Here is a 19,204-nt window from a genome sequence, read left to right on the forward strand (position 1 = left end):
CCGTTCCATCCAGCACCCCCCCCCCCCCAACCCCAATCCACAAGGCAGACGCCTGGGGGTGGTCTGTAAATTTTGAGGGGTGTCCACCCTCTTTATACTAATGACCCCTTTGCTGGGATTAGGGGCTTGGGCAGATTGGTGGGAAAACGTTCCCTCCCCTTTGCATTTAAAACAATGCATCAGCTTTTACTCTCTCAAATCATTGTTCCTTCAGCAAATATAATTAAGCCTGTCTGGTTGGGTCTGGTAAAATAGTGAAAATAATAGTATCCGTTCAAAGAGTTGTTTAGTAAAATGCACATGGATTTTTTTTTTGCAAGACGTGTATATTATAAGCACTGTTGTAGAATAAATTTCTTGCTAAGGTATCTAATGTACATGTTTCCTTCTTGCTTGTTGCCTTTACTAAAGGTTTCACAATCAGTAAGGTCTTGCACACGTTGGAAGTACTGGATCGTCACTGCTTTGACAGATCTGATTCCAGCAACTCCCTCGATAGCCTGTACCACAAGATTTTTGGGTCGAGCCAGAGCAAGGATAGCCAAGAGGTGAGTGGTAGTGGTGTGCTGCATGTTATTTCATTACAAAGCCAGTATGCCAAGGATCCATTTTGTGAAAGTGTGTGTCAGGCCACAAGCTGATTTAATGTAATTAATGCAGTTCATGTGGAAAAATCTGAGGTAATAGATTTTAGGAGGAAAATGAAGAAATGGGAGTATCCACTCATTTAAAAAGTTGTCAAATGGTGTGGATAAACAGAGAGGCCTTGTAATTCAAATACCTCATTCCCTGAAAGCGCAAGCACTGATAGATGAAGCCATAAAAAGACCAATAACTTTTGGTTACTTTTAAACAGAGGAATCGAGTACAATGATAAAGAAGTGTGGTGAAGTTGTACACGGTAATAGTGGAATGCTGTGTGCAGTTTTTGGAATCCTATTATGGAAAGCACGTCCTATTTGTTAAGAGCATACAGTGTAGATTCACCAGGATAATACTGGGGATGGGAAATCTTGAACAATGAGGAGACTTGAGAGATGGGACCTCCATCCACTGAAGCACAGAAGGTTGTGGTTTTTAAAATTACAAAGGATTTCAATCGGGCGAATAGGGGAAAACTATTTCTTCTGGTCAGTGATGTGGGGGTCATCAATTTAAAATGGTCACAGTGAGAAGTTCGTAGACGTTTGTGTATATGGAGGGTTGTTGGAGCATGAATTGATTTACAACATGGAGACATTGAGGCAGAGTTGTTCCTTTTAAGAGGAAGTTGGGTGAATATTTGAAGGAGAGCAAGGTGCAGATCTGTGGCTTGGGAGGTGGGACTAGCTGGCATAGACATGAGCTGGCATTGACACAACACGAAATGGTCTTCAGGCCCATTGAGTTTACAGCACTGATTTTAACCCATTCAAAACTTAACCACTTGCACAGGGTTAAAATTGGGTCCAGTGCTTCTGCAGTGAGAATAACATTCTTAAAGTTTCAATCCCTTTCTTTGAACTGGGGTGTTCCTGTCCTTGACTCTTCAAGACCCATTGCTAAGTTTGATTTAGTCTTGTACAGGTCCTGGGGAAGGAATGTGGGGAGAGTAATGAGATGGCTAGAGTTAGGGAACAGAGTGAATGCCACCACAGATGCCTTGTGATGTATCCAGCTCAGATGCTGATGGTAGTTTCTTTTCAAAATACATTTCTGCAATTGTCAGTTTTGTGATTGACTGCAGTTATAGTGCCGCTGCACCCATACCTGGAGGGTGCTTGCACGCGGGTATGGAGCTCTGTTCTTCATGTTGTGCGAGAATAGGTTAGATTGGCAAATTCTACTATCGACCATGTAAAGTCATAGACTGGAGTTAGGCTGTCATCAATGCTAAGTTGAAGTCTTGTGGGGTTGTTACTTATTTTAGTGTGTGTTGGAGTCGGATCAGTGATTTGGCTCCAGAGTTATACTGCCGCTTTCAAGTGGATGGACACATAGTTTCCCATTAACTAGCACACATTAAAAATTTGGTTCGATTATCCAGGTCATTTCCTTTAGCCAACATAGGAAGTGCCCATTCCATCATTGTGGCAGGATGTATATGCAGGTCATAATGTACCATCCAGTTTCTGTCTCATTCATAGTTTTATTTAATCCTTTATTGAAAAATACATATTTTTAACATATGAGGCTTGTAATCCTTGGAACGAAAGTATTGGGTACGGTGCGTATGATATGTATACCTCCTTGTATTAGTCCTCGATGACTGGCCTATCAGGAAAGGTTAGCATTTGGTGAGGGTTATTCTGGTGGAATGGGGGAAAAGTAGCACCAAGTTGGTGCTGTTCCACTAAGACATGTCTGTTGAAACTCAGGTTTTAGCCTGCAATTTTCAGACTAATTGATGATTACCAGGATTTAAAAGCAGGTTTAACTCTCAAGGGCTGATTAGAAGCAATTTTTGTGGAGTGGTTTACATAGCCTTCATGCTCCCTCTTCAACTGAAGGTGGCGTGTGCTGGCTGAAAGATATCAATGTTTCAGGATGCCTCATGACATTTGTTCAAGAAAGAGCTTGCATTTTTATACCATCTTATCATATGCTTAATACATCTTGAAGTGCTTTAGATTGGATAATACTATTTGAAGTGTAGTGTTATGGCCAAGTGAGGATTGGTCGAAGGGCTTCCCTCTTTTCCCTCTCCTTGTTTGACCACAACAGGTTTAATACTTAAAGTGGGTGTACCAGCCAATTCGGTAGGTGTTTGATTACTTGCTTGTTATGATCATAACCAATTGTACAGATGTTCTTGAGTTAACAAAGAAACAGGTTAACTTTATTGTATGTAAACCAAACAATTAAAATAATAAACAACGTGCCGAGTTTCACGCTCGCGCGCACACCGGAGATTTAGAATTTTTTTTTAGAACATTACAGCGCAGTACAGGCCCTTCGGCCCTCGATATTGCGCCGACCTGTGAAACCATCTGACTTACACTATTCCATTTTCATCCATATGTCTATCCAATGACCACTTAAATGCCCTTAAAGTTGGAGAGTCTACTACTGTTGCAGGCAGGGCGTTCCACGCCCCTACTACTCTCTGAGTAAAGAAACTACCTCTAACATCTGTCCTATATCTATCACCCCTCAACTTAAAGCTATGTCCCCTCGTGTTTGACATCACCATCCGAGGAAAAAGACTCTCACTATCCACCCTATCTAACCCTCTGATTATCTTATATGTCTCTATTAAGTCACCTCTCCTCCTCCTCCTCTCCAACGAAAACAACCTCAAGTCCCTCAGCCTTTCCTCGTAAGACCTTCCCTCCATACCAGGCAACATCCTAGTAAATCTCCTCTGCACCCTTTCCAAAGCTTCCACATCCTTCCTATAATGCGGTGACCAGAACTGCACGCAATACTCCAGGTGCGGTCTCACCAGAGTTTTGTACAGCTGCAGCATGACCTCGTGGCTCCGAAACTCGATCCCCCTACTAATAAAAGCTAACACACCATATGCCTTCTTAACAGCCCTATTAACCTGGGTAGCAACTTTCAGGGATTTATGTACCTGGACACCAAGATCTCTCTGTTCATCTACACTACCAAGAATCTTCCCATTAGCCCAGTACTCTGCATTCCTGTTACTCCTTCCAAAGTGAATCACCTCACACTTTTCCGCATTAAACTCCATTTGCCATCTCTCAGCCCAGCTCTGCAGCCTATCTATGTCCCTCTGTACCCTACAACATCCTTCAGCACTATCCACAACTCAAACAAATAGGTTACAGAGTGAGGAAAGTTAGATTGGTTGAGTTAGAGTCCATAAAAATAAAAATGCATACAGTCTGTGAAGTTTGGTGTTTCAGCTGGCTTCTAGCTTCAGTGGTCCTGAGGCTTTTAGATGGAAAAATTAGACAGCTGGTTCAGTGAGTTTCTTGGAGATAGCGATGCGAATGATTTCCTTTAACAGGGTTTCTGATTGTAGCCAGAGTATACAAAGGTGGTCAGTCAACAAGCAGGATTTGAAAGCTTTCAAACTGGAATAGAGAGAGAGAGGGACCCCCACTTAGGGTCTGCTCATATCAGACTCCAGTTGCTTCTCCTGTGCTGCAGAGAAAAACACCAGCTTAATACCATAGCTGGGGAGGGACATGTCACATGATGATCTCTCCGTGATTCAAACATATCCATGAGCAATATTTCTCTGCTTGCTGAAAAGAACGGATGATTCCTTTAAACTTCCTGGGTCTTGGCTCTTGCTGGGAAATGCAGACATTTTGTCTCCCTCGTCTCAGTCCTTTGCAATGTAGGGTACAGTGTAGCAAACTATGTGATCATCTTAAGCTGCCAACAGCCATCCTTTTTAAAAAGTCTTTTTAAATTTCTGCAAAAAAAAAAATTCAGATCTCCAGTCAGTGGACCAAAGAAAATTATAATTCAACAAAACGCATTGGCGTAACAGTAGTCACTGCATGTAAATGCAGCAGTCATTTTGTAAATTGTAAGGCTTGACAAACAGCAAATAATGAGTTGGATGACTGGTTAATCAGTTTTTGGTGGTGCTGGTTGAGGGAAAACTCCCTGCTTTTCAAGTAGTGCCATTGGATCTTTACTGTTTACCGAACAGGCAGACATGGCCTCTCTTTAATGTCTCATTTTTGACAGTGAAGCGCTCCCTCAGGATTGTACTGAAGTATTAGTCTGGATAATCCGCTCAAGGCCTGTAGTGAGATTTGCGCTAGCATCTTCTTGACCTAAAGCTGAGAACATTACTGATTGAACCCAGCTGACATAAAGGCCATGGCACAGAACAAGGCCTTTTTATGTGGCAGTTTGGCAAGATCACATAGAATCAAATAGCACAGAAGGAGGCCATTCGGCCCGTCGTTCCTGTGCCAGCTCTATGATAGAGCAATGCAGTTAGTTCCACTCCTCTGCTCTTTCTCCATAGCCCTGCAAATGTTTTCTTATCAAGTATTTATCCTACTCCCTTTTAAAAGTTACTATTGAATCTGCTCCCCCACCCTTTCAGGAAGGGCATTCCAGATTATTGTACCTCGCTGCGTTAAAAAAAAATCACTGCCCCACTTAACTTTTTGCCAATTATATTAGATCTGTTCCCTCTGGTTACTGACCATCCTGCAGGTGCAATCAGTTTATCCCTAATTACAAGATCAAAACCCCTTATAAATTTATACATCTGCTCAGGCCCGATTTTCCAGGCAACAAATGAACTTTTCTTTTTACTCTAGTTCCTCAGTGACACAAATTATTCACTGGTTTTTCCATTGAAGTTTCTGCTGACCCATGATGTTTCTTTGTCACGCACATCTAGGGAAGTTGGGGGCGGGAAGGTAGTTCCCCAAAGCTATTGACTAAAAGGAGATTCTGCACTTGAGCTGTATATAGCTGTTTCTGTTTGCTATCTTACTGAAAATACTGTGGTTGTTTTCCCCGTTACCCTTCACAATACCCTTGTAGTTTTGCCAATGCTTTTGTAATGTGGAGTCATTAAGCCATCTGACCATTTCTTTGACATTGCTGTAACTTTCTTTTCATCGTTTTGGCAGCTTTCAGAGAAGCTGCATTTTTGAATTCAAGAAATGAATGGGATTTCTCCATCACCCCATCCCCACCCCAAAGTCAGTGTCTCAACTAATGTTATGAATTTAAAAAAAAATTGGGAGCTAATTTAATTATCAGTCGTTCCCTCCACTTTTTAAGGTTCTTGAAACCTCTTGGATCAAGTTTTTGGTCACCTATCCTAATGTCTCCTCCTTGGCTTGGTATCCGTTTTCATCTGACTCTGCTTGAGATGATTTTCTATGTTAAAGGTGCTATATGAATCCAAGTTGTTGCAATGTTTCTCTTTGTTGTAATGTGCTCTCTGACCTTTTTTTAATATAGCTGTTGGTGTTTAGTTTCTAACATTGTAAATGTTTTCTCTCTCTCTCAGTAATGTGCATTACAATTGACTTTCCAATTTAGTCATTTTGATTTTGGGGGAAATCAACCGTGAAGAAAGAAGGCCCTTTTGAGATCAAAAATTGAGTTGTCAACTGAATCAACTATTTGTAATCCGAAAGCAGTTTTTCCACTGCAAAAGCCACTTTGGAAGGAGAAAATGTAATCAATAAATAATCATCAGTTACAACTGCCTTCCAAGACTATAATGCTAAAAGGAGTTTATGTGCATCATTAGTTGTATCGTCACTGCCACTTATCGCATTGGGCTATGCTCAGCCATCTTTATATGATGTAGGTGACCGAAGATGCACTCTTGTCAGTGCTACCTGTCAGTATTTTCTCCAAGTGAGAAAAGCAATTGTGGGCATCACACACAACTGCTATATGTCAACATTGATGTTTTTGAGTTAACCCTTATTTTGGAATATCATCCTTTAGGGGATAATTATCCAGCTTAAACCTAAATTCAATAACTTAATTTATTTGCAATGTTAGGTTGTCATCCTAGAATTTATTTTGGTAACTTTTAGGAATCGTTGCTTTCTATAAGATCTTTCACCTCAAGAAAGAGATACTTGGATTTATATAGCACCTTTTACAACCTCAGGGTGCCCTAAAGTGCTTGACAGCCAATCTAGTAGCTTTGAATTTATAAATACATTTATGGCAGAGAAGGAGGCCATTCAGTCCATTGAGGCCATGCTGGCTCTCTGCAGAGCAGTCCAGTCAGTCCCACTCCACACACCCCCACCCCCCCCACCCCCAGCCCCCTGATCCCTGTAGCCCTGTAAGTTTATTTCCTTTAAGTGCCCATCCAATTTTCTCTTGAGGTCATTGTTTCCACTTCCACCTCCTTCGTGTGGAGCGAGTTCCAGGTCATTACCACTCGCTGCGTAAAAAAGTTCTTCCTTACATTCCTCCTGCATCTCTTGCCCAAAACCTTCAATCTGTGTCCCCCAGTCCTTGTACCATCCGTTAATGGGAACAGTTTTTCCTTGTCTAACTTATCTAAGCTTGTCATAATCTTGTACACCTCTATCAAATCTCCCCTCAATCTTTAACTAATATCTCTCATCCCTGGAACCATTCTGGTAAATCTCCTGTGCACCCTCACATCTTTCCTAAAGTGTGGTGACCTGAACTGAAAACAATAGTCTAGTTGTGGCCTAATCAGATCTTTATAAAGATTTAGCATTACTTCCCTGCTTTTGTATTCTATGCCTTTATTTATGAAACCCAAGGCCCCACTCTCTCAATATGTCCTGCCACCTTCAAAAATTGATGCACATGCACCCCCAGGTCCCTCTGTTCCTGCACATTCTTTAGAACTGCGCCATTAAGTCTATATTGCTTGTACCAACCCTTCTGCCAAAATGCATCATCTCACTCTTGGCTGTATTAAATTCCATCTGCCACTTGTCTGCCCCTTCTGCTAGTCTAGCTGTCCAGTTTCGGGCAGTTTGCATCATCCTCGCTGTTTGCCACTGCTCCAAGTTTGTTTTCATCGGCAAATTTTGAAATACTACTCTGTGTTCCAAGATCCAATTCATTTAGATTTAGATTTATTTTTAGATTTAGAGATACAGCACTGAAACAGGCCCTTCGGCCCACTGAGTCTGTGCTGACCATTAACCACCCATTTATACTAATCCTACACTAATCCCATATTCCTATCACATCCTCATCTGTCCCTATATTTTTCTACCACCTACCTATACTAGTGACCATTTATAATGGCCAATTTACCTATCAACCTGCAAGTCTTTTGGCTGTGGGAGGAAACCGGAGCACCCGGAGGAAACCCACGCAGACACAGGGAGAACTTGCAAACTCCACACAGGCAGTACCCATAATTGAACCCGGGTCGCTGGAGCTGTGAGGCTGCGGTGCTAACCACTGCGCCACTGTGCCGCCCATATTTATATATAGCAAAATTAGCACTGCTCCTAGCATTGACCCTAGGAGAACACCACTGTCTACCATCCTCCAGTCTGAAAATCAACCATTTATCATGAATTGCTGTTCTCTGTCCTTGGGCCAACTTTTTTTAAAATCCAATTGAACACTGACCCCCCTATTCCATGAGCCTCAATTTTGTTAACTAGCCTTCTATATGGTATTTTAGCTAACACTTTCTTAAAATCTGTACAGACAGCATCCATTCCCTTCATTAACCTTCTCTGTTACTTTATCAAAAAATTCAATTAGATTAGTCAAGCATGATCTACCTTTTACAAATCTGTGCTGGCTATCCTTAATTAAATTGAATGTCTCCAAATGTATGTTGTTTTTTTCCCCCTGATTATTGTTTCATAGCATCATAGAAACTTTAAGGCACAGAAAGAGGCCACTTGGCCCATCGTGTCTGTGCTGGCTGAAAAACAATCCACCTATTCTAATCCCACCTTCCAGCATTTAGTCCGGAACCCTGCAGTTTATGGCACTTGAGGTGCATATCCAGACTCCTTTTGAATGAGTTGAGGGTTTCTGCCTCATCTACCCTTTCAGGCTGTGAGTTCTAGACCATCGCCACCTCCTGGGTGAAAAAGTTTTTCCTCATCTCCCCTCTAAGTTTTCTACCAATCACTTTAAATCTATGCCCCCTCATCACTGACCTCTCTGTTAGGGTGAATATCTTCTTCACCTCCACTCTATCCAGGCCCCTCAAAATTTTGTACATTTCAATCAGATCTCCCCTCAGCCTCCTCTGTTCCAAGGAGAACAACCCCAGCCTATCCAATCTATCTTCATAGCTGTATTTTTCTAGTCCTGGCAACATCTTCGTAAATCTCCTCTGTACCCCCTCTAGGCCAATTACATTCTTTCTGTAATTAGGTGACCAGAACTGCACACAGTACTCAAGTCGTGGCCTAACCAATGAGTTATGCAGTTCCATCATAACCTCCCTGCTCGTATATTCTATACCTCGGCTAATAAAGGAAAGTATTCCATATGCCTTTTTAACCACCTTATTGACGTGTCCTGCTACCTTCAGGGATCTGTCGACATTCACTCCAAGGTCCCTTACTTCCTCTACACTTAGTATTTTCCCATTAATCGTATATTCCTTTGCCTTGTTTGACCTCCCCAAATGCATCACCTCACACTTCTCCAAGTTGAATTCCATTTGCCACTTTTCTGCCCATCTGACCAGACCACCAATATCTTCCTGCAGCTATCCTTCTCGCTATCTACCACACGGCCAATCTTTGTGTCGTCCGCAACCTTCTCGATCATGCCCCCTACATTTATGTTCAAATGGTTAATTTCCACCACAAAAAGCAGGGGACCCAGTACCCTGCAGAACGCCACTGGAAGCAGCCCTCCAGTCGTTAAAACAGCCGTCAACAATTATCCTTTGTTTCCTGCCACTGAGCCAATTTTGTATCCACCTTGCTGCATTTCCCTGGATCCCATGGGATTTTTTTTTTTAATCAGTCTGCCATGTGGGACCTTGTCAAAAGCCTTGCTAAAATCCACGTAGACCATATCAACTGCAATATCCTCATCTATTTTCCTTGTTAGTTCATGATATTCGATCAAGTTGGCCATACAAGATCTTCCCTTAACAAATCCATGCTGACTATCCTTGATTAACCTGTGCCTTACGAAGTGACAGTTTATCTTGTCTCTCAGAATAGATTCCAATAATTTTCCCACTTTGTGAAGACAGACGCAAAGTATTCATTAAGAACCATACCAATATCCTCCGCTCCTATACATAGGTTACCTTTTTGGTCTTTTATGGGCCCTGCTCTTTCTTTAGTTATCCTCTTACTCTTAATGTATTGATAAAACATCTTTGGGTTCACCTTGATTTTGCTTGCCAATATTCTTTCACGCCCTCTCTTTGCTTTCCTAATTTCCTTTTTGATTTCACCCCTCCACTTTCTTATACTCCTCTCGGCTTTCTATAGTATTGAGTTCTCTGTGTCGGACATAAGCTTTCCTTTTCTGCCTTATCTTACCCTGCAGGCTCCTTGACATTCATGGGGTTCTAGATTTGGCCGCCTCACCCTTTTTCGTTGTGGGAACATGTTTACTCTGAACCCCTTGAATCTCCCCTTTGAATTCCTCCCACTGTTCTGACACTGATTTACCTTCAAGTAGCTGTTTCCAGCCCACTTTTGCTAAATCACTCGTCAGTTTAGTAAAATTGACCGTGCCCCAATTGAAAACTCTAATTCCTGTTCTATTTCTGTCCTTATCCATAATTATGTTAAAACTGACTGAATTATGATCACTGCCACCAAAATGCTCTCCCACTGCCACCCCTTCCTGCCCATCTTCATTTCCTAAAACTAAGTCTAACACTGCACCCTCTCTTGTTGGACTTGTTGCATACTGGGAAAAAAGTTCTCCTGAATGCACCTCAAGAATTCTGTTCCCTCAATTCCTTTCACACTAAAACTATCCCAGTTAATATTGGAGTAATTAAAATCCCCTAATACTGCCCTATTATTCTTGCACTTCTCAGAGATTTGCCTACATATCTGCTCTTCTATCTCCCTCTGACTGGGGGTCTATAGTACACTCCCAGTAGTGTGATTGCCCCTTTTTTTGTTCCTTAGCTCAATCCATATGGCTTTTGATGAACCTTCCAATATATCATCCCTCCTCACAGCTGTCATAGTTTCTTTGACACTTTGCCACTCCCCATTCTTTCTTATCCCCCTCCCTATCGCGTCTTAAAACCCTGTAACCAGGAACATTGAGCTACCGTTCCTGTCCCTCCTTAAGCCATGTTTCTGTAATAACGATGATATCATACTGCCATGTGTCTACTTGTGCCCTCAGCTCATCTGCTTTATTTGCCATACTCCTTGCTTTGAAATGGATATCCTTGAGCACTGCCAAACTTTTTTTTATTTTCTAACCCTCGTTTCCTCTGTCTTCCAGACTCCTCCAATAATTTTCCACCTTCCATTTTAATTTCTGATTTTATCCCAGCTGAGTCTACACTCCGGCCCCCATCCCCCTGCCAAACTAGTTTAAACCCTCCCCAACAGCACTAGCAAAACGTCCCGCAAGAAACTCAGTCCCGGCTCTGTTCAGGTGCAACCCATCCGGCCTGTACAGGTCCCATCTCCCCCAGAGCCGGTGCCAATATCCCAGGAATCTGAAGCCCTCTCCCTTGCACCATCTTTCCAGCCATGCATTCATCTGTCTTGTCCTTCTATATTCATTTGCACGTGGCACTGGAAGTAATCCGGAGATTACTACTTTTGAGGTCCTGTTTGCTAATTTCTTACCTAGCTCCCTAAATTCTGACTGTAAGACCACATCCCTCTTTCTACCTATGTCGTTGGTTCTGTTGTGGACCATGACTGCTGGCTGTTCACCCTCCCCTTTCAGGATGCTCTGCAGGCACTCCGTGACATCCTTGACCCTGGCACCAGGGAGGCAACACACCATCCTGGATTCATGTCTGCGGCCACAGAAACACCTGTCTGTTCCCCTGACTATTGAATCATCTATCATCTATCACTATGGCTGTTCCAGTCTTCCCTTTACCCTCCTGTGCAGCTGAGCCACCCATGGTGCCATGGACTTGGCTTTGGCTACACTCCCCAGGTGAAGCATCACTTTCCTCCGTATTCAGAACTGAATACCTGTTGGAGAGTGAGATGCAGGGGTCTCCTGTACCACCTGCCTGATTCTTCTTGACTGCCTGGTGGTCACCCATTCTCTCTCCCTGCATATTTTTAAGCTATGGGGTGACCACAGCTGTAAATGTGCTATCCACATAGCTCTCATCCTCATGAATGCAGCATAGTGTCGCCAACTGCCGCTCAAATTCCAAAACCCGTAGCTCAAGCTGCTTCAATTGACGACACATCCTGCACAAATGGCTCCAGGATATGGGAAGCATCCTGGAGCTCCCACATAGCACAGGAGGTGCACTTTCGAGGTTAAAGCAGCCCTGCCATTCCTTTATTTATTAGTTGACCCTTTGCTACTGCTTAAAACAAAACCTTACCAATACTACAACAGCTTAGAATTATTAATAAAAACCTTACTAGTACTGATAAATCCTACTAAAAATCAATACAGTTCACTAGTTAAAATAAACTTTACTCAAAAAAAAAAACAACTATTCACTTCTTCCTTATTATTAAGCTATTTACACACGCACCCTAACTCAGCTATTTAGAGTTGTTTCCTAACCGCAGTTACTCACCAGCCAATCACTCTGCAGCTTTCCTGTGACATCACTGCTCACTTTGTTTTCAAATTCTGGCGTGCCTGGACTCCTCTCCGCTGTTCACCCGGAAGGTAAGTGCTGTAGGCCGTGATCCTTGGGCTGTATTTAAATGCTCCCCGCTCTGTGTTCTCCTCGCAGGTCCACTCCTCTCTGCTGCTCTCCCGGAAGGTAAAACCTTACCCACCACTGACTAGCCTGTAGTTACTAGGACTGTCCTTACACCCTTTCTTGAATAAGGGCGTCGCATTTGCATCCAGGGAAGATTGAAAGATTATGACAAGCCCTTCCGCTATCTCCGACCCCCCACTTCCTTTAGCAAACTGGGATGCAAACCATTCAGACCAGGTGACTTAGCTACAGTAAGCACAGCCAGCCTTTTTAGTACCTCCCCCCACTCAATTTTTACCCTATCCATTGCCTCTACTCCCTTCATTTCTAATATTTTGTCAGATTCCACTTCCTTAGTGAACACTGATGCAAAGTATTCATTAAGGATATTACCTTTGCCCTGTGCCTCTAATCATTTGTTACCCTCTTTGTCTCTAATAGGCCTCACTCCATCTCTTACTACCTGCTTACTATTTACACGCAGGTAGATGATTTTTTGGGTTCCCTTTTATGTTGACTGCCATTCTATTCTCATGTTCTATTTGCCAGGCTTATTTTCCTCTTCACCTCCCCTCTCAACATTGTATTGTATTTGGCCTGGTTCTCACTTGAAGAATTCACTTGACATGCATTTTTGACCCTCTTTTTTTTTTGTTTCATCATAATCTCTATCTCCCTCATTATCCAAGGAGCCCTGGTTTTGGTTCTCATACCTTTCGCCCTTCTTAGAATGTAGGCATAGTGTAGTCATTTTTGTAGAGTAGAAAATGTGGCAGCCAATTTGCGCACAGAAAACTCCCACAAACAGCAATGTGATGACCAAATAATCTGTTCTGGGGTTGATGTCAGTTGAGGGATAAATATTGCCCAAGACACTGGGGAGAACTCCCCTGCTCTTTTTCGAACTGGCATTATGTGATCTCTGAAGTCCTACCTTTGAAATTTTACATGTAAAGTTAATGATGCAGGCAGTTGCATGAGTTGAATGCACCAATGGCAAACTTGAAGATTTGTCTAGTGTACGGAATGAGCATTTATCTGTACCTTGTTATGGATACGAATCCAGCCATTGCAAGCCGAGATCAGAACCTGAACTAACAAATTGTTGGCTTGTTTTGAAATACAGTTGCTGACTTTTTTTTCTAGATGAGGATTTCCGGTGATACTGTAGTGTCAGTCATACACTTATTCAATCGGATTGAAAAATTGCAAGTCGCTAGTGCTCATCTGAAGTAAACTCGTCTCTGCTTCTCAGCTGCAGATAGTTCTGAAATAAGTCTGTAGATACTAAATGCTGTGGAAGTTCATTAGATTTAAGTTTTTAAAAAATCCGATGTGTAGCGAAAGCAGTGGAAGTCTGACAGCTTATGGAGCATCTGATTCAAAAAGGGACAGTTCTAGAAGGAGAGAAAATAACAGCTACCAGCTGTGAATGCATCATGTGGTGCATAGAGAAATGACTAAGTGAAAGTGAAAAGTTGAGGCTACAGAGGATGTATCATCACACTCTCTCTCACTATAGCACTCCTCTGGCCCAAAGCATTTTAACACTGAGATATATGTGTGCCACAAAGAGTAAGAGAGCAATTGGAGTGAACTGAAAATTTTAGTTACCACTTGTATTGTTGGAGAATTGCATAAACCTTTACTTCAAGACTGGATCAAATATGAAAATTGACATTTCTTCTGAGACTTATGTTGGGTGTGATGGGAGAGGTTCAGAGGAAGGATTGTGAATGGAAGAAGAAACAGACTGGGCTAAAATTGGAGGGTTTTAAATGTAAATGTGTGAAGCTTTAGAAATAGTAAAGTAGAAACACTGACCCAGATTTTGCGTTTAGCAGCGAGGGAACAGAGCTCTCCCCTCACTATGCTGACAGCTACCCATAGAGTTTTCACGGGCTTTTGAGAGAAGACGTGTCATTGTGCGTCAGATCCAGTGCAGTGCCCTGTACAGGATATCTGTCATCAGGGCAAGCAACAGCGTAGCTCTTCAACCAATCAAATTGAAGAAATCTCACTAAGACATTCAGGGCAGAATTTTCGTTCCCGGGTCCCGCTGTCGGGAATCCAGAAATGCCGATCATGAGACCCTAAGGGAGATTTGGGAGGAGGCGGCCAACTAAGTGGCTGTCTCCAGGATCCCCGTCCAATTAATGAGGCAGGCTCCCAAGTCTAGATGGCCAATAGGAGGCCATCCAGCACTGAAAGATTGGCAGCCCCACCATCAGATGTGGGCACTGCTAAAATATATAGGGAGGTGCAGGAGTGCCTCCATCCCCACTCACCTGCCACAAATGAGTATTTAATAAGGACCAAAAAGGTTAGGGCCATTGGACAGGAGGGGGATAGTCCCCACGCTAATTGGTACTGTTGTGGCACCTTCCCCATTGAATGGAGCCTCTGGCTCTGATGGCCCCCCTTGCCTGCTGCCGGGAGGCTGCCGCCGTTACACAGATGGCCTCCTGGCTAGACAGGTACTACATACGCCGGCAGGAAAATCCAGATGCGTTGGGTGAGTGCCCTTAATTAAGCCCCTTGAGGGGCTTAATTGGCTACACACGGTGGCTGTTCGGGTAATCGGTCCTTGTTGTAACCCCATCTCCTGCAGAATCCCATGGAGGCAGGAACGTGTTGTGGAGCCAGCTCAACTGGATTTCCCTCCTGTTTTGGGCCCCCTCCCTGCCTCTTGACGTGCCTCCAGGAAGTATAAATTAGATTTAAATCATGAACAGAATGTGAAATAAAGAACGGGAAGAATGATAGGATTCAGCGAGAGAAAGCAAGATAGAAGAGACCAACAGGAAAAAGTACAAAAAGTTATATTAATTTAAAAAAAATGTCTCCAACACTAATTAAATTATTTTTTTTTAGAGATACAGCACTGAAACAGGCCCTTCAGCCCACCGAGTCTGTGCCGACCAAGAACCACCCATTTATACTAACCCTACAGTAATCCCATATTCTCTACCGCCTACCTACACTAGGGGCAATTTACAATGGCCAATTTACCTATCACCTGCAAGTCTTTGGCGGTGGGAGGAAACCGGAGCACCCGGCGAAAACCCACGTGGTCACAGGGAGAACTTGCAAACTCCGCACAGGCGGTACCCAGAATTGAACCTGGGTCCCTGGAGCTGTGCGGCTGCGGTGCTAACCACTGGCCGCCCATAATTCTGAAGGAATGACACTCCACACTTGTAAAATTAAATTCTCTGTGTCAGAGAGGTTATGTGGCTGTAATCATGACTCATGCCATTAAAATAAAAATCACCAGTACCTGAATTCACAGGGTAAAATCGCTACACCTTATCTTCATGTAATAAAAAATGAAGAACATATCATGCAACGCCATAAAACTTGGGTGGGTGGGGGGCGGGGGTGCTTAAACAAGATACTTTCCAACAATTGCTCCAGAATTTCACTTTGTCTAAAGCTTTTGCAGCTCTGTGTTTGAAAACGTGGCTGTGCTCACAGCTTCCCTGTTCTAAAAAGCTCCATTGCTTTTATCCCTGTCTTTCTCATTGCCAAATGTCACAGGTTAAAGGGCTTTCCAACTCAATGGTGTCAGGAATTGAGAAGATAAGGTCCCATACTGAGCTTAGAATTCTGACCTGATCAGTAGAACACTTCTTTCAGCTTGGGTTGGATGTGTTGATCGTGAAATCTGCTCTGACTCCTCAGTCATTTTCACCTCCTTCAAAAGATACATCAGCGCTATTTATAGAATATGTGTGGATCACCCATTTTCCCTTCCACTGTAGAGCATTTTACACTCATCCAGATTAAATTTCTACTGCAGTTGGTCTGCCCACGTATATATTTTGTCTAACTCGTTTTATAATTTCTGAGCTATCTCCTTCGATTGCACTGACTCCGGTCTTACTTTTGTATCACCTGCAAACCTAACTAATTTATTTTGAGTTTCTGATTCTAAATCATGAATATAAATTTGAAACAGCAGTGGATCCAACACTGAGCACTGGGCCCACAAACTCAGAACCCTGAAATTGAAACCTCTAACAAGCACCAGTAGTTTTCTACCCGAAAGTCTTGTGATCTGTTTATTAATGTAACTTTGGTTGAACATAAGAAATAATGAAACTTTTATATTTTGTGACTTCATTATGGTCCAACTGAAATACATGGGTCATAATCTCTTGATTTGGTTGACTCCATGGGGTTTTTCCTGTGAGAAACTCAACATGAGATCCGTTGCTGTTTTAACATACAACCAACTTGAAGAGACTTGCATGCAACAATGGTTTAAAGATTCTAGATTATAGGAAGGCTTGCTCCTTGATTACGCCAGTGGCTTGTAATCATTTCTGGAGAGCAGTTATTCACTATGCGACACCAAGGTCTCCTGGCATGTTGGCTATCCTGGACCCAGAAGCTGGAATTTGTCATCTTTTTTTCTTTCCAGCTCTCTCCTGCTGCTATTCCCAATCCAATCTGGATTTTATTTCTTCTGCACTCAGCCACCAGCTACTTTCGAACCTTTTGTGTGTCATACAAGGTGCAAACAAACAAAATGTCTAATCTTTTTCTCTTTTCCATCACAACCCCTCTCTCTCCCCCCCCGCCCCCCCCCCCCCCCCCCCCCGCCCGACCACAGCAAGTTGCACCAAATGATGAGGCAGTCGTGACATTACTGTGTGAGTGGGCAGTGAGTTGCAAGCGGTGTGGGAAACACAGAGCTATGGCAGTAGCAAAACTCCTGGAGAAAAGGCAGGCTGAAATCGAGGCAGAGGTGAGTGACATTTTTGAGTATTAAGTTTCAAATCTGGAGACAAGCATGAAGTGTTAGTAAAGTTGAATATAGTCAATCCTCTCTACATGACTGTTGCTACTTTTTTTTGGCGACATTGCAAGTCTCCTTTAACTTAATACAATCCTAACTTCTCTTGTAAGCTATGGTCAATAGCTTTTCGTGTGGGGTTTTTATACCTCAAGGGAATGGTATGTTTGTTCAGAACTGGTCTTCTCTTTGGCCTCTTTAAATGTGAGGGATATCAGTGTTTTTTATCCAACACTAGATATGTAATATTGGACAATTGAATAATTCCTCATTTCAAACACTGTGTTAGCATCAAATACTCCCAAATTAGTATAAACCGGCCCTCTAGCACTGTTCCCCCCCACCCCCCCCTCCACAACAGGTATACCGTTTTGGATACTGTTGAGGGAGATGGCTCACCAGGGGAAGGCAGCAGTAGCCAGGTTCATGGCACCGTGGCTGGCTCTGCTGTTCAGAAGGGCGGGAAAAAGAGTGGAAGGGCTATAGTCATAGGGGATTCGATTGTAAGGGGAGTAGATAGGCGGTTCTGTGGTCGAAAACGAGACTCCCGAATGGTATGTTGCCTCCCAGGTGCACGGGTCAGGGATGTCTCAGATCGGCTGCAGAACATTCTGAAGGGGGAGGGTGATCAGCCAGTTGTCGTTGTGCACATAGGCACCAATGATATAGGTAAAAAACGGGATGAGGTCCTACAAGCAGAATTTAGGGAGTTAGGAGCCAAGTTTAAAAAGTAGGACCTCAGAGGTAGTAATCTCAGGATTGCTACCAGTGCCACGTGATAGTCAGAGTAGAAATGAAAGAATATTCAGGATGAATGCGTGGCTTGAGAGATGGTGCAGGAGGGAGGGGTTCAAATTTTTGGGACATTGGGACCGGTTCTGGGGGAGGTGGGACTATTACAAATTGGACGGTCTACACCTGGGCCGGACTGGAACCAATGTCCTTGGGCGTGCTTTTGCTAACGCTGTTGGGGAGGGTTTAAACTAATGTGGCAGGGGGATGGGAACCAAATGAGGTCAGTGGAGAGTAAGGAGGCAGTAACAAAAGCCTGTAAGGAACTAGATAATGAAGTCAGCGTGACTAAGGGAAAGAGTAGGCAGGGAGCAGATGATGAAAGCAAAGGGACTGGTGGTCTGAGGTGTGTTTGTTTTAATGCAAGAAGTGTAGTAGGTAAGGCAGATGAACTTAAGGCTTGGATTAGTACCTGGGAGTATGATGTTATTGCTATTACTGAGACTTGGTTAAGGGAAGGGCATGATTGGCAACTAAATATCCCAGGATACCAATGCTTCAGGCGGGATAGAGAGGGAGGTAAAAAGGGTGGAGGAGTTGCATTACTGGTCAAAGAGGATATCACAGCTGTGCTGAAGGAAGGCACTATGGAGGACTTGAGCTGTGAGGCAATATGGGCAGAACTCAGAAATAGGAAGGGTGCGGTAACAATGTTGGGGCTGTACTACAGGCCTCCCAACAGCGAGCGTGAGATAGAGGTACAAATATGTAAACAGATTATGGAAAGCTGTAGGAGCAACAGGGTGGTGGTGATAGGAGATTTTAATTTTCCCAACATTGACTGGGATTCACTTAGTGTTAGAGGTCTAGATGGAGCAGAATTTGTAAGGAGCATCTAGGAGGGTTTTCTAGAGCAGTATGTAAATAGTCCAACTCGGGAAGGGGCCATACTGGACCTGGTGTTGGGGAATGAGCCGGGCCAGGTGGTTGACGTTTCAGTAGGGGACTACTTTGGGAATAGTGATCACAATTCCGTAAGTTTTAGAATACTCATGGACAAAGACGAGAGTGGTCCTAAAGGAAGAGTGCTAAATTGGGGGAAGGCCAGCTATACCAAAATTCGGCAGGAGCTGGGGAATGTAGATTGGGAGCAGCTGTTTGAAGGTAAATCCACATTTGATATGTGGGAGGCTTTTAAAGAGAGGTTGATTAGCGTGCAGGAGAGACATGTTCCTGTGAAAATGAGGGGTAGAAATGGCAAGATTAGGGAACCATGGATGACAGGTGAAATTGTGAGACTAGCTAAGAGGAAAAAGGAAGCATACATAAGGTCTAGGCGGCTGAAGAATGACGAAGCTTTGAAAGAATATAGGGATTGTAGGCGCAATCTGAAACGAGGAATT

The 19,204-nt window shown here is 43.2% G+C and overlaps 1 protein-coding gene across 8 annotated transcripts in view; it reads left to right on the forward strand.

Annotated features, from left to right (window-relative positions):
* Positions 1-19,204, forward strand: part of LOC137375437 (mediator of RNA polymerase II transcription subunit 12-like protein) — a 604,549-nt gene that overhangs the window by 139,118 nt on the left and 446,227 nt on the right. For all 8 annotated transcript variants that reach the window (XM_068042658.1, XM_068042659.1, XM_068042662.1 and 5 more), the window contains 2 exons: positions 412-548; positions 16,887-17,021. In XM_068042658.1, the coding sequence (XP_067898759.1) occupies positions 412-548; positions 16,887-17,021 (272 nt within the window). The remainder of the gene's footprint in view (positions 1-411; positions 549-16,886; positions 17,022-19,204) is intronic.

The sequence above is a fragment of the Heterodontus francisci genome, chromosome 11, assembly GCF_036365525.1.
Source record: "Heterodontus francisci isolate sHetFra1 chromosome 11, sHetFra1.hap1, whole genome shotgun sequence".
In the NCBI taxonomy this organism is placed as follows: Eukaryota; Metazoa; Chordata; class Chondrichthyes; order Heterodontiformes; family Heterodontidae; genus Heterodontus; species Heterodontus francisci.